We start from the raw sequence: 16090 nt of genomic DNA, 5'->3' as shown, positions 1-16090 counted from the left end.
TGGGATGATGTCTGAAGATGGGCCCTCTGGGCGTAAACCTGCAGCGGTCGGTGTGAATGTCTCTTCAGGCCGGGTGGCTTGGAGACTCCGGGCGGGTGAACTGCGCCTAGAAAGAGAAGGCTGTTCTGGCAAAGGAAGAGGATGAGTAGAAGTAGAGGGGGGGGGCTGGTGGTACAGACTGAGAGTCCCTAGAGCGTTTGTCAAACTCCTTCTTCAAAGCCTTGTGTCGCCTTAGGGCATCCCTTTGAGAGGCTTTGGATGATTCCTCGGTCCGCTTGCGCAGATGGTGCGTCTTTGACTTAGCCTTCAATGAAGGACCTCTGGGATTGTCTTCTGCCATAATAAAGCCTGATGTGATATCAATAAGGAATCCTAAATCGGCCAAGGAGCAAACTGTTAAAGCTGCCTGTCTCTGCGAGGCTGAGCTAAAACTGGGGAACGCTACGGTGGAGTCACGTGGAGGAGGTGGAGCGTTCCTCAATTATAGCTCAGCCTGTAAGAGTGAAGACTGGAGCACCTCCCACTCTCTGGATGCTCGCAGCAGCTCTACGGAGAACAGCTTGCCCTTGGAAGTTGTGGGAGCACCATCACTTGAGACTTTCAAGAAGAGATTGGACCGCCATTTGTCAGAAATGGTGTAGGGTCTCCCGCTTGGGTGGGGGGTTGGACTGGATGACCTACAATATCCCTTCCAATTCTGATTATCTGTATCTGAGGCAAAGGTTTGTATTTATTTGCAGTTTCACGATTCACTTGTCTTTTATATATTCATTCCATTTGAAGTGTCCATATTTCATTTTATGATAACATAATAACCTGGTGGGTATGCAATTCACATGTTAGGCTGTGTGGGAGAAAAAAAAATGAACTAAAAATACTTGCAAGTGTTGGTGCCAAATGAAATGACACTTTTGATCAAAGAAAACTAATTAACCAAGTTAGCAACAAGAAATCAAGTGACTATGCAATGAAAACAATCATATAACAGTAAAAATAAAAACTGAAAATAGGACACATACAGAACTGAAAATCTTACTGATTATTCTAGATGGTCTTCCTTTTTACACTGCTGAAGGATCACAAGGAAAACATATGAGAGTTATTATCTCACTTTTACAGTTCAGTGACCCATTTTTACACGTTTCCATTTCCCATCATCAGAATTTAATTTTGGACTTTTTCTGGGTTTGAGGGGGGCAACTCTACCACTTTGAAGTCAGTAAACTCCCACTGTTTTTCATGAATGGTAAACTCGCGTGCCTATTTCTTTAACATTCTCCCCTAAAAGAAAACAATCCTGTTTTCAAAACGCTTCAAAGATTTTTAAAGCATTTTAAAAGAAACAGAAAGAAGATTCTAGGCTTTAACCAAATAGAATCTCAATTACAGGCTATTTTTCTTTCAGTGATAATACATACCACTTTCTCATTGGATTTAATTATTTGTACAAAATCTGCAAAAAATAAATAAAAGCTATAATATTTTTTGGGGGGGGGTTAAATATATAGAAATATACTGAATATGGAAAAATGTGAAAGACACATGCATGAAATAGAAAAGGAATTAAAAGTAAATGCATACTCCATGAATCTTTTTGAACAATTCATGATGTCCTACATTCATACAATTAATTCAACATTACTTTCCATGTAAGTCTTTTCTTGCAATGTCCTGACTTTTACGGAAAATAAGCAAACTCTCCTCATGAGTTGGGTGGCATATGACAGTGAGCTATGCTTTGATTAACCACAATTTGAGCATAAATTACAACTTTTGGGATTTGCATCATCTGCTAAAACATAATCAAACTGCCATATTTTGGCTTTGTAAATTGTGTGAACTCAGTTCTTTGTACACAAGTGTTGCGCCGAGGTTTGTAAGAGTTCAAGATAGGAATAAGAAATCTCTTTAGGATAAGATTCAGAGGTGGTATTCAGCAGGTTCTGATGAGAACCGGTAGCAGAAATTTTGAGTAGTTTGGAGAACCAGCAAATATCACCTCTGTCTGGCCCCACTCCATCTATTCTCTGCTTCCCAAGTGATCGGCTGAGTCCTCTTTGGTTCCACACAGGAAAACGGAGCTGGAAAGCAGGTTAGTGGGGTGGGGAGGGAATGGGATTTTGCAGTATATTTCCAATAACTAATGCTATAATGGAGAGGGAATGCTCTGTACTAGTGCTATAGAGCTATTTATTTTATAAACGTCTATCAGGCTTGTAGAAAGGCTTGTACCAAGCCATGCCCACCAAGCCATGCCCACAGAACTGGTAGTAAAAAAAATCTGAATCCCACCACTGATAATATTATACAACCACTTTCTGGCTTGGAGGCAGTACAGGTAGTTCTCAACTGGCGACCACAATTCTGTTCTTAAATGAGACATCTGTTAAGTGAGTTTTGCCCATTTTATGACCTTTCTTGCCACAGTTCTTAAGTGAATCACAGCAGTTGCTAAATTAGTCAAACTGTTAAGTGAATCTGGCTTCTCCATTGACTTTGCTTGTCAGAAGGTTGCAAAAGGTAAACACATGACCCTGGGACACTGCAACCGTCATAAATATGAATCAGTTGCCAAGAGTCCGAATTTTGATCACGTGACCATGGGGATGCTGCAAAGTGTGAAAAGCGGTTGTAAGTCAGTGTCGTTGTAATTTCGAACAGTCACTAAATGAAATGTTGTAAATCGAGAATTACCTGTATACACTTTGGATTATTGTTTACTACCTCCAAGGATTACAGTGAGGGACATCACAAGGAAAGCTGCAGGTCAAGAAGTCTGGTCAGATTTCTTCTTCATTTATTAGATGAGGTCAAGGGTCTACCAGTTGCCCATTCATAATAGCATCAAGCCACATCTCAAAGGATGATTTATGACTTCATTTAATTTTTTAAAACAAATAATCTGCATACATAGACAACTTTTTGTCAGCCCCACTAGTTAGACAAGTCAAAGAAATCATTTTATTGAGATTTTTATTTTTATTTAGTTTGGCTATAATAACGTAATCGTGCATGTCTGACAGTACTGTACATCCTCTTCCTTCTTATATCCTGGTGAATTAGGAAGCTATCTATCCGAGCCACTTCAAAATCTAAACTCAGTGTTCTAAACTTTAAAAACATTATATTTCAGTTCCTTTCGCCTAGCTAACAGTTTTTATATATTTCTGTCAAGGTCATCTTCCTTACTCTATTACAAACAGAATCTGCTTGCCTAGGTTTGCTTACAGACCAGATATATTGAGATTTCACCCCACTCCTTCTCATCAGGTACAAGCTAGGATGGGTATTTTCTACAGTCATTCCCGCTCTGTTGAAAGCCATCCCACCAGATATAAAAATTATATTCTAACTTCTAACATTCAGGAAGCTTTTTAAAACATATTTGGAGACTGAAGCAAGAATGTACAGAAGGCACCTGAGACTGAGACAAATCCAATTGTTTGATGATACAGACATTATGGTTTTATGACCTAATATTATAATTGCTGATTGCATCTTAATACTTTTGGTACTCCTTTTTTTTTACTGTATTGCTACATATGACATATTGATACTTTTGGCACTTTTATTCTTTACTATATTGTGTTATATCTATCTATCTATCTATCTATCTATCTATCCATCCGTGTGTGTGTGTGTGTGTGTTGTTGTTGTTAGTAAATTGTTTAGAATCTGATTATTAAAGCAGCATAAAAATACTTTTAACAAATTAATGGGGTTTCAATTTTGAAGAAGGAAATTGAAATAAAAGAAAACTTAATTCTGATTTAACATCATAAGATATAATGCATGTCACATACTACATTTCCTTATTTTTCTTTATAGAATTTTTTTGGGGGAATATATTGATGTATTTTTGTTGTGTTTTCATTGTATATGTTATCGTTCTGCTATTGTACTGCTATTTTACTTCTGTTCTGTTAACACATGGGACTACATCATGGCTAGATAAGTGGCAAATAAATTTAGCAAATAAATATGAGTTTAAAATGCATTAATTAGGAATAATTTTGAATTAGCTTAAAACGGACATAATTTAGGTAAAGTCATTCTAAAGCCAAAGTCAAACTCATCACTAAGGAAATTGAATATTCCTTCTCTCTCAAACATGCTAATCTTGCACATGAATTTAGTATGCAAACAAACATGGATTTTGAATAGATGCTGTAACCACAATAACTATATTTTAATCTACCTTGTGGCAGAATCAAGTGTATCTTTTACTCAATTCAAGTGTGATCCATCAAACTTCAGTATTTTACATTTTGAAGTCTGTCCAATTATATACCAACATATTTTAAATTATACAATAAATTGACCCCTTTCGTTGTCTTTGCAAAGTATTCAATATTGCAAACTAAACTAGTTACTATTTCCTATAGTTGGATATATGCCACTGGGAGATCAAAGCATTTCCATCTATATATGGGTATATCTTTATTTGACAATCTTTGAAGAAAAAACAAAGAAAGTCCAGTTGCCTCCTGAAAAAGTACTTTCGGGATAACTATGACCTGCATGACTGAGAATCTCTACAGACTTTTACAGACAATTATGAACTAAGGGACAACATGGGAGTAAAGCCACAGGTGGATGGTGAATGGTCCCTCCCATAGGGATTAAAAGAGGAGAAAAAGGGGAGGGGGCTTTTGCAGGAAACAATGCATTCATCGCAGCAGTGTGAAGATCTGTCTGTGGATCTCAGAAACTCTGTGCCGAGTCCTTGCTTGTCAGCACTGCGTTTGAAAATATTTACTTGGCAGCTCTCCACGCTAGATAAGGTCTGTGCTCAGGGGTGGGATTCAAAATTTTTAACAACCGGTTCTGTGGGCGTGGCTAAATTGGTGGGCATGGCTTGGTGGTCATGTTATTGGCTGGGCGTGGCCAACTCAATATCACTCACATCAAGGCACGCATCTCCTCGCCTCATGACTGTGGGGATGCTGCAACAGTCGTAAGTGTGAAAAATGGTCAAAAGTCACTTTTTTCAGTGCCATTCTAACTTTGAATGGTCACTGCACACAAGCAAAGTACTAGCAAAGGAGGGGGGAAAACTCCTGAGACAGGAAGTCTAGTCCTGCAAATAATGTAATAAGGGTTAATAGAGAGGCAGTTTCCGTAAGCAACACCAGAATGTTTCCTTCCTGCCTTCCTTACAGGATTAGGCCAGTAATTTCTTCTAACAACCAGTTCTCCGAACTGCTTAGAATGTTAACAACCGGTTCTAGCAAATAGGTGCAAACTGGTAGAATCCCACCCGTCTGTGCTCCTAATTACACCCTTGAAAGACTGTTTGCCAGGCCTTTGGCTGAATGTGAATACAAGAAATTCACCTTCATTTAATAAAAGGGGTTTTGCCAGGACAAAGAGTGCTTTTTGGGGAAGCCTAGGTCAGAACAATAAGTTGAGGACTATCTGTATTGTAATAAGTGAAACAATTTGCTTTCCAGAATTCACACAGTATTCATCGTTTCCTATTTTTGATGCGGGGTTAATCACAAGTATTCTTCTTGCCTGTGTAAAAGCTGTACGTGTATTTATTCAAGCAGAAGTTCTTGGAATAATAGAACGGTGCCTCCAGAATTGCTCAGAAATCAGGTATTTCTGAAATGTAGTTACCGCTTGACTTATACCTGAGAATGTTCATGTTTGATATTCACATGATTAGACTGACCCTCATCCTGCTTGCAAAGAAATGAGAACATATGATTGGTTCCTTGACATGCCAAATAACCTGTTTGGAAGTATACCAAACCAGGCAAATAATCTTCTATGTAGTGGAATGATTTAATGACAGTCTCTCATCAACCTTGCAATCAGCCGGTGAATCATATTTGACCTAATTAGAGAAGACACATTCAGTGTGCCCTGACTTGATCTTATTTCCTGAACACAAACAAATGAAATAGGTGAAGGGTTCTTGTTAGCTTTTTCTTTTAGCATTTCCAGCCTGTGAATTTTTCATGAACAGCTTTGTAAACTGCTAGCTTAACAGCTGAATTTTCCTATCATTATGTTGAAACACTATTACACATGTCCCATGGCATTGTTGCTATTATGCAGAACTTTTTATAACACACCACCATCGAATCTCTTCTAGAGAAAAAGTGGTTTATGCACTTAGCAAAATGAACATACAGAGTTTGCCTTTACTTCAGCATACAGCAACATGAAATACGAGATCCGGTTTCTTTTCTATTATATGTGATTGTTTGGGTTGAATTCCAGACTGAATTAAAGAAAAGAGATCAATATTCATTTGGCAAAGCTCCACTACAGTTGCCCACAATGTAATTTGCTTTATAGGGTTGTTCAAAAGATAAATGTAATTGCGAAACAAGACAGAAAACAATCCTATAATTTTATATCTTACAAGACACATGCAAAGAACAGCTGTAATCCAATGTATACGGACAGCACAAGATTGAGAAAAGTGTGGATATGCTTCAACTCAGTGAGAGGCTTCATTATGAAATTCGGTGGAACCAATAGCTGATTATGGATCCCAAACATTTCCTCCTTATTTACTTCTACATAATAGAAATAACCCAATTAAGTATAAGGTGCTTAAGGATTACTGAAACCAGTGTAACTAAATAACACGTAGGTGTCTTTGAGTTCTTAAGGGTTGGAGACTGAGTCATAACAAATACAACCAAGCCTAAGCTACTCCTACTGCAATTTGGCAGATCAAATCCCACCAGGCTCAAGGTTGACTCAACCTTACATCCTTCTGAGGTCAGTGAAAAGAAGACCCAAATTGTTGGGGGCAATAGGCTGACTCTGTAAACCGCTTACAGAGGGCTGTAAAGCACTGTGAAGTGGTATATAAATCTAAGTGCTATTGCTATTACAAACTTTTGATAAAAGTTAACAGGTTGGGAACATCAATAACAATAACACCATCTTGTCTTCAGAATTCAAGTATTTTATATTACATAAACCTTCATGCTGCCCTGTTTATAATGCTCCCATATTATTGATTATACCATTGATAGATTTGTTAAAGGGCATCTAACTATTTCATTGATGAGACAGCCACTTTTCCGCTCCTATGACAGAACAGAGTCTCTTGTTTTATTTTATCTTTTTAAACATGATAACATCTTATTTTATCTTTTAAAACAGCTTATCAACTTTAAACTGTAGTTAGGACAAGTACAAAAAAATGGAAAGAAGGACATACAGCTAAGGCAGAATATCAGCAGACAGCCAGAATCTGCAAAGATGAAGTCAGGATAGCAAAAGCTCAGAATTAACAACAAAAGTCAAAGATAATAAAAAAAGTTTCTTCCAACATATAAATAGCAAAAAAAAAATAATCATCAAGGAAAAAAACAGACCCAGGAAACTATAGACCAATCAGCCTAACATCAATACCCGGGAAGATCCTGGAAAAGATAATTAAAAAACAGATCTGCCAACATCTAGAAACAAGTAAAATAATAACTAGCAGTCAACACGGGTTTGTTAAAAACAGATCATGCCAAACCAATCTTATTTTATTCTTCAACATAGTGACTAAATTAGTAGACCAGAAAAATACTGTGGACATAATATATTTAGATTTCAGCAAGGCATTCCACAAAGTAGACCACAACCTACTTCTTAGTAAGCTAGAAAAAAGTGGAATAGTTAGCACCACCACTAGATGGACTCGCAATTGGCTGACAAACCGTACTCAACAAGTAGTCCTTAATGGGTCTAAGTTTACATGGAGGGAAGTAAGCAGTGGGGTGCCACAAGGTTCCGTCTTAGGCCCAGTACTCTTCAATATCTTCATTAACGACTTAGATGAGGGAATAGAAGGGGAACTTACCAAATTTGCAAATGATACTAAGCTGGCAGAAATACCTAACACCCAAGAAGATAGGCTCAAGATCCAGATGGATCTTGACAGATTAGAACATTGGGCTGTATCTAACAAAATGAAATTCAATGTAGAGAAAAGTAAAATCCTACACTTAGGCAAGAAAAACCAAAAGTACACATACAGACTGGGTGAAACCAGGCTCAATAGCAGTAACTGTGAGAGGGATCTTGGAGTCTTTGTGGACAACCAGCTAAATATGAGCCAGCAGTATTCAGCAGCAGCCAAAAAAGCTAATGCAATCCTAAATTGTATTAACAGAGGGATACAATCAAGATCAAGGGAGGTACTAATACCACTCTATAAAGCCTTAGTAAGACTACACCTAGAGTACTGCATCCAGTTCTGTTCACCACATTACAAAAAAGATATTGAGATTCTAGAAAAAGTACAGAGAAGAGCAACCAGAATGATTAGGAGACTGGAAACTAAAACATATGAAGAACAGTTACAGGAACTGGGCTTGGCTAGTCTAGTAAAGAGAAGGACCAGGGGAAACATGATAGCAGTCTTCCAATAGTTGAGGGGCTGCCACAGAGAGGAAGGGGTCAAGCTATTTTCTAAAGCGCCTGTAGGCCAGACAAGGAATAATGGATGGAAACAAGGAGAGATTTAACCTGGAAATAAGGAGAAACTTTCTGACAGTGAGAACAATCAACCAATGGAACAGCTTGCCCTCAGAAGTTGTGGGAGCACCATCACTTGAGACTTTCAGGAAGAGATTGGATTGCCATTTGTCAGAAATGGTGTAGGGTCTCCCGCTTGGGTGGGGGGTTGGACTAGATGACCTACAAGATCCCTTCCAACTCTGATTATCTGTTATCAGTACGACACTTCGATATAACTATTAACAGAGATAAAACTGAAATGAATTAAATAAATTAGCAAGTAGAGGCCTGCTTTTCAGAGGTTAGAGTGTTGGACAGGGCAGGAGCTGCCATGGAAAAGGCACACTTTCTAGCTCTCTTAAGGTGGCAATTTTTTAAGAGAAGCATGCCCACCCTATCTAACCTGGTAAGATGGACCAATGTCCTTAGGGAAAGGCAGTGCCACTAGGTGCTCTATGCCAGATAGGGCTTTAAAGGAATAACCAACACCTCTAATTGTACCTGGAAGGAAACTGGAAGTCAGTGCAGCTCACACAACAAAGGTGTTACATATGCAAACCTAGAGTACTTATCATTGTGTGTGCTGTCACATCAAGGACAAGTTGTAGCTTCTGGGTGGTTTTCAAAGGCAGCCCCATGTAGAGCACATTTTTGTATGTCCGTGATTTTCTCCCCATTAACAGTGGATTTATAAAGTACAGTTCTGTCAAACTCCTTCCCCTTTGAGTTCCTTACTATAGTAACACATGCCCTTGTCATAACCAGTCTAGAATACTACAGCATGATCTACATAATGTTTCCCTTAAAGACCACCCAGCAGCTGAAGTTGGTTTAAGATGAATTAGCCAGTGCATATTAGCTAGCCTTCCCCAGTAGGAGAACATCATATCTGTGCTGCAGGCCCTGAAATTGTTATCAGTGAGTTTCCAGGTACAATTAAAGTGCTGGTCTTGACCTATGAAGATAGATGATCTTGATAGAAATATGCAAGAACTATTGCCTAGCCAAAAGGATTGGGAGCACTTTTATGTCACAAAGAGATAACATTCGGAAGTGACTCATGCAGATTTCACTGGAATCAGACTTGCAAAATTTTGTTATTATAGCCAGCCTCAGTAAAAGTCTCATTAGCCTTCCTCTAGAGTTGATTTCCTGGTCTGGTATATCCAGTAATACTTCATGGTTTGCCACCAAGTTACTTGCAGGGCGCTATCATAGATGTTGCTAATTTGAATCCAGCTATAGATGTGTTAATTATTATTCTATTCTATAGTTTGTAAATCACACAAAGTCTTTTGACATTATGGAGGGAAACAAATGTAACGATAAATAAAAATAAACACTCTCTCAATGTCTTAGTAATGTATGTCCCAATCTTTCAGAGCAGAAAATGACAAAATAGAGTTTTCAATCATTCCTCTCCTGATAGTTTTATCTATCTATCTATCTATCTATCTATCTATCTATCTATCTATCTATCTATCTATCTATATCCATCCATCCATCCATCCATCCATCCATCCATCTACCTAATTACCTACCTACCTACCTACCTATCTTACATCTTACTACAAAGTGATGTCAATTCATAGAATCAGAAACTTTTGCATCCAAATTTATGAAAGTCACAGCTCTAGACTATTTTCCTTTACAGGATAAAGTAGATTTATATATCAAAGCATCAATTTCCCATGCTCACACTGTACTATTCGTAATATAGTCCATTTATAACATTATATTAAAAGGCAAGCATTCCAGAAATACCAAGAGAAAATATAACAACAGAACCTCGATAAAACCCTTTAGCAAAGAAAACCCTAAAGTAGGAAAGAAGAACGGGGGAAAAACACAATGAGAATGAAATCTGCTTAAACATATTTGCTAACTAAAGAGATAGAATATGGGGCAGTGGGAAAAGTACCAGCTTCTAGGCCAGGGGTGGGCAAACTTTTTGGCTCGGGGCCTCATTGACTTTTAAAATTTGACAGAGGGGCCGCCACCTGGTGTCGAAATGCCTATCATTACAAGTCAAAATCAAATGAATGCAATCATTCACATCAAACCTTAATTCTGTACCAATCTTGGCGGGCCGGATTAAAAAGACCAACGGGCCGGATGTGGCCAGGGCCGTAGTTGCCCACCCCTGTTCTAGGCTGTGCAAAAATTCACTTTGGACATATAATGGGAAGGCAATTTAATATAATCACTAAATTGAGCTGACTTTACAAACTGGATCAACAATTCAGATTAAATAGTTTAATGGAGTAAGATGGATTCAAATCAGTTTCACAGTCTGGAAGGGCTTTGCACCCAAAGATCCTTTTCATCAAATTGCTTGAAAAACAATCAAATTGAATTGGCTTATTGTTATAAATCATCGAAAAAATAACTCATAGCAAATTAAATATTCAAATTGGGATAACAGCCCAAATTTATACATGCCTATAGACTATCTATCTATCTATCATCTAACTAGAAGACTTAGAATAACTTTATTGTCACTTTGAATGTACACTAATTGGCATACATTAAAACGAAACTTTGTTGCATACAGCTCTCAAAGGGTCTCTACCTCCAATATACACTACATAAACATGACAAAATAAACAAACACAAAAGTACGCATATACCCATATATATTATATGCCACGGAGGAACAACATAGTCTAGTTCGGATGTATATACATGTATGTATATGGCGAGGTTACCAGATGGATGACAAAGATGTTACAGAATCTGGTAGTCCTGCTAGAAATATTTTGAAACCTCCTCCCAGAGGTTCTAGATGGATAAATCTAAACAGATGAATCTATCCATCATCTATCTATCTACCTGCCTTTATTATTTTATAAATAACTCAAGATGGTAAAAAAAAATACCAAATACTCCTTCCTCTACCTACTTTCCAAAGCTACAGTGTTTATACAAAAGCAGAAAAAGAAAATACAGAATCTTCTACAGAACTTGGTTTTGTGAACTAATATTTCTTACATATCTAATCAGTTCTTTTGCAGTGCCATTTTTTTTAGTCAGGAGGAACCACTCAAATCAGCTTAGTTCTGGGACTCTTTTGAGTGTTTTATAGGATCCCAAAATTGTATTAATTCAGCGAATACAGGTTTTTACAAGTTGCTACCAGACTCATGCTTGGCATTTCTATTTAGTAAGGCCATAGAAACAATAATTGGGTCTGGTAGGCACACTGTAATGTTGATGTAATAATGTAACCAGATTGATAAGAATTCAGAAGACAATTCTGTAAATAGCCACTTGCTTTGGAAGCTTGTCTAAACCTCCTCTTTGCCAATTACTGAAAAGCTATTAGAAAGAAACTAACCAAGTTTCTATCGAACTTTGAAGCAAGCCAAGGTCTAATCAATTTGGGAATAAGTTTGTTCTAAATGGGAAATAGTTCAATTACTAATACCCATATACCTTTTCACTTTCAGTTCAATAAATCTTGTTAAAGAACATTGCAAAACATGCTTAGAATCATTATTTTTTTGATTGAGACGGCTGTCAAAGAGCTGGACTTTTAACAGGCATCTCTAACTAGATGGACACAGATATTGAAATAGATTAGCTAGCAAATCAACGAGGTTGCTCCATGTAAGCCTCAAGATGCTCTTATCTCTCTATTGGCAACCATCTACAGGTAGTCCTCAATTTACAACAGTTCATTTAGTGACGAAAGTTACAATAGCACTGATTTATGACTGTTTTTCACAGTTGTAACGTTTAAATCAACCTCATGGTCATGTGATCAAAATTCAGATACTTGGCAACTGGTTCATAGTTATGACCGCTGCAGCGTTCCAGGGTTATGTGATCACTTCAAGCTTCTGACAAGCAAAATCAATGGGGAAGCCAGATTCACTTAACAACCAGGCTGCTAACTTATCAACTTTAGTGATTCCCTTAACAACCATGACAAGAAACATCATAAAATCGGGCAAAACTCACTCAACAAATACTCACTTAACAACTTACATTTGGGACTCAATTATGGTCGTAAGTCAAGGACTACCTGTACTGCTTTACTGTCTTTATTGTACTGCCTGTAGAATATGCAGGGCTCAAAGGCACTGTTGCAAATAGATTCAAGTGGTGTTTTGCTGCTTAATAGCTTCTTCCATGTTAAAAAAACAATATCTGCTTGTAATATACTACTTTCTCTGATATACACTGTATTATTCTGTTATATCCAAGATCCCATCTTGATAAATGACTTGGATTAGACAAATATAATTATCCTACATACAAAGGACGTACATTTTATTTTGCTATTGCTGATATTTCTTGTTAAGGCCATGGCTCAAAATGGCTTTGTAAGGTTTATAACAACTGCTATTATAAATGTACCCACAAATCACTTGTGTTTCTCCTAAGCAGAATGTCAAAGGCATCTAGTGCCCTGCTGTGTTTCAGGATATACTTATGCTCTCAGTTCTTGGCACAAGTATAACCTGTATATGAAGCAGAAAGAATTTACAGTGTTTGGATTAGACTACATGTGCTCACCGTTTCTAATCCTACCAGATAAATAATCAGATAAATGGCACAGTATAAATTATTACAGGTAGCAGGAAATTGGTTAATAAAGTCCTTTCTGTTTTAAAAATATTACCCAAAGACTGATATAACAGAGTAATACTTTCCTCTTGTTTACTTGTCAGGTCATATTCACACAATCAATTCAACTTTTGTATTTTGGGGAAAGGGGGGAATAGCATTCTTATCTAAATGTTCTGAACATAGATTTCAGTCACAATACAGAGAAGCTACTTCGTTGGTTAATTATCAGAGTTTTTGCCTTCATCTGACTTGCCTCAATTGGGTTAAATTAAAAGATAATAGATGGATGTGATCATTTAAATACTTTGTGTTCAGCAATAGGGTCAGACCACTTGCTATACATGAAAAAATGTTTTAAGTCAACAATCTGCTGGGCTACACCATTTTAATTCATAACACAGTTTGTTTCATTTGTTTATTGCTTATAAACCATTGTGGGTTTCTAGTGGTATGCTAAACAAGTCACAAATGCAAACTATGGTCTGTGGCTAGTTTCATAAGCCAGTAAAATAAACCTGAAAGTGTGTTTGTGACCTTAATGACTACATGCAAGCACACACGAAGTTCCAATTATTTTCTTTTACTAATTCTTGACATCTGTTACCCATTCTGAACTACCATTTTCCTGACCCTTTTGCTCTCCTGGTGCAATACCCCTTTTTATTCCAGTGCATTCCAGATTCCTACTTCAGGCATTCCACACGCGCATTTGAAAAGGGAAATACAAGTTTAGCAATTTTACAGAGGAAATCCGGAGAAATTCAGGGTAGACAGAAACGAGTGAAAAATAGGCATTAGGTACTATTCATTCTATAAGTTTCAAAAAGTAAGTTTCTCTTAAGTATAAAGGGAAACACTATGGAATAGGTAATACATGTGCACTGCAGGTAGGACAATCTAGAGCAGAAAGAGGATGGATGGAGGAAAGGATTAAACAAAGTCTGTTACCATTCCATCCCTCTAACCCACAGAGCTCTTAAACCAGTTTTTCCCCATTGCTTTTTAAAACTGTGGTGTATGGGCACTGTGTAGTTAAAGGCCTCAGCTCCAAATAATGAATTGACCCATTCTGGCAGGTGACTTAAAAGTTCCTTCCCACGTGCAACAAAGTATTTTGCTCTGGTACAAAAGCAAGTATAGCTTCTTAGTGCCTTGTACTTTGCTTTGCTAAATGGATTATGAATGACTGGAACAAAACAAGAGTCTCTATCTGCCCGGTGCTTTCCCGGACTGTGCATGAGAGCATATCTACAAACAGGATTTGCAGAATCTGTGCAACTGGAATCACGAAGGAGCCCCACGGGCAGTTGCATGCGAACACTTACTCCGCTGCTTTACAACTTAGCTGTGACCGAAGTCAGGGCACAAGCTTACCCATTTTACAGACCCTGTTTCCAACGGCCTAGGTAGGAGCTGAACTCCAGTGGACTGACTTGCAAGTAAAAACACACAAGCGCCAGACTGCGTTTCTTTGAAAACAGCCTGAGCGGGTATTTTTACACTCTGCTGAAGGATGAATTCTTGGGCAGCCCGAGTGCACTTAGGAAACGGAGGTTGGGGAGGGGGTGGGTGTGTGAAGCGAGCCCAGTGTGTAGCTGCCCAGGCTGCCCGCTTAGTTCCGTCCCATCAATCTCGGGGCAAGAGGCGGGGGGAGACTCCTTTCCGAGCCAGCACTGCAGACACGGGGCTACGTCAATCGCGGGAGGAAGAGCTCTCCGGCTACAAACGAGCCGTCGCACTTACGACGGAACCTCAGGCATGCCACAATCTCCAACTCCTGGAGAGCGGAGAGGGAGGCTGGGCACTCTCTCTCTCTCTCCAGCCCACCCTTCCAGGCGCCTTCACGCCTCTCCTACGCCAGGAACGAAGAGCTGGCCTTGCCCTCCGTTTCCTCCCTCGACTCCGGGGGGTTTACCAGGCCGCCGGGGAAGGGAAAGGGGGGACGTTAAAGGTCAGCAGCAGCCACCCAGAGCAGGAAGGGGGCGGCGGCGGCAAGACCGGCCGGCGCGAGTTGAGGGCAAAAGTTGTTCGACTCACACGGTGAAGTGATAGACGAAGCACTTCCAGCCGGTGGGTCTTTCCAAGAAGTTGTAAACCCGGCCTTGGATGTTGCTGCGGCTGAGCAGAGGTCTGCGGACGCTGTAGATGGAGACGCGCGGGTCCAAGCTGATCGGCGGGCGCGGGAAATCGGCGCTCATCACTACCGTGGCCGCTTCGGCTACTTCGCCGCTGCTCGGCGGCTCTTTCGCGCCCTGGGCTCCTGCGGGCGCGGAGACGGAAAACGGCGCGTAGTGGGCGTTGGGGGCGTTCTCGGCTAGCTCCAGGACGGAGGGCTTCAGGCTGCCTTTCCTGGAGGAAAGGGACAGGCGCCCCAAGCTCCACGCCTTGGAGGAGGAAGAAGAAGACATCGTCCCGTCCTTAGAAAGCCGCGGGGAAGCCAGCCGGGGGCGAGCGAGGGGAGGGAGGGCGAACGAGAACGCTGCGCTCCCCGGCGGGCAAAGGCAGGCGCAGCTGGAGAGCCTCACAAACGCGCACTGGCTCTCAACACTGGCTCGCCCGCTCCGTGCCCGGCGGAGAGTTTCTCCTTGGCCCTGCCCACAAAGGGGGAGGCTCCTCGGGAAAGGTCCCAGTTCTCCGCTTCGCAGCCCGCAGCCGCCCAAGGAGTTGGGGCTCAGGAATGCAATGCGTACGGTTACCCTCTGGTGAGGACGACCGGCGAGTAGACGTCTCATCACTCCGTACCGTCCCACATCGAAACGAGTTGCATCTCATCCCCTCCTTAAGTATTTTATTTTATTTATTTATTGGGTTTGTCAATTGCTTACAAGATCATAGGTATAAGTAAAAACATAGTTATGAATACATGGATACATATAAGAAAAATAAAAAGAAACAATAGGACAGGGACGGTAGGCACGTTGGTGCGCTTATGCACGCCCCCTACAGACCTCTTAGGAAAGGAGTAAGGTCAATAGTAGACAGTCTAAAGTTAAAGTTTTTGGGGTTTGGGGAGGAAACCACAGAGTCAGGTAGA

General features: G+C 39.8%; 1 protein-coding gene across 1 annotated transcript in view; it reads right to left on the bottom strand.

Moving 5' to 3' along the window:
• KCNQ1 (potassium voltage-gated channel subfamily Q member 1) overlaps window positions 1-15643 on the bottom strand; it is a 377953-nt gene extending 362310 nt beyond the window's left edge. The window contains exon 1 of the mRNA XM_026668287.2: window positions 15094-15643. Within this exon, the coding sequence (XP_026524072.2) occupies window positions 15094-15464 (371 nt within the window). The 5' untranslated portion in view covers window positions 15465-15643. The remainder of the gene's footprint in view (window positions 1-15093) is intronic.
• Between the last annotated feature and the right edge of the window lie 447 nt (window positions 15644-16090).

Source organism: Notechis scutatus, chromosome 1, assembly GCF_049901735.1.
Source record: "Notechis scutatus isolate UNSWTSFEM ecotype Mainland chromosome 1, rNotScu1.2, whole genome shotgun sequence".
Taxonomy (NCBI): Eukaryota; Metazoa; Chordata; class Lepidosauria; order Squamata; family Elapidae; genus Notechis; species Notechis scutatus.
This window is presented reverse-complemented; position numbering and strand designations above follow the sequence as displayed.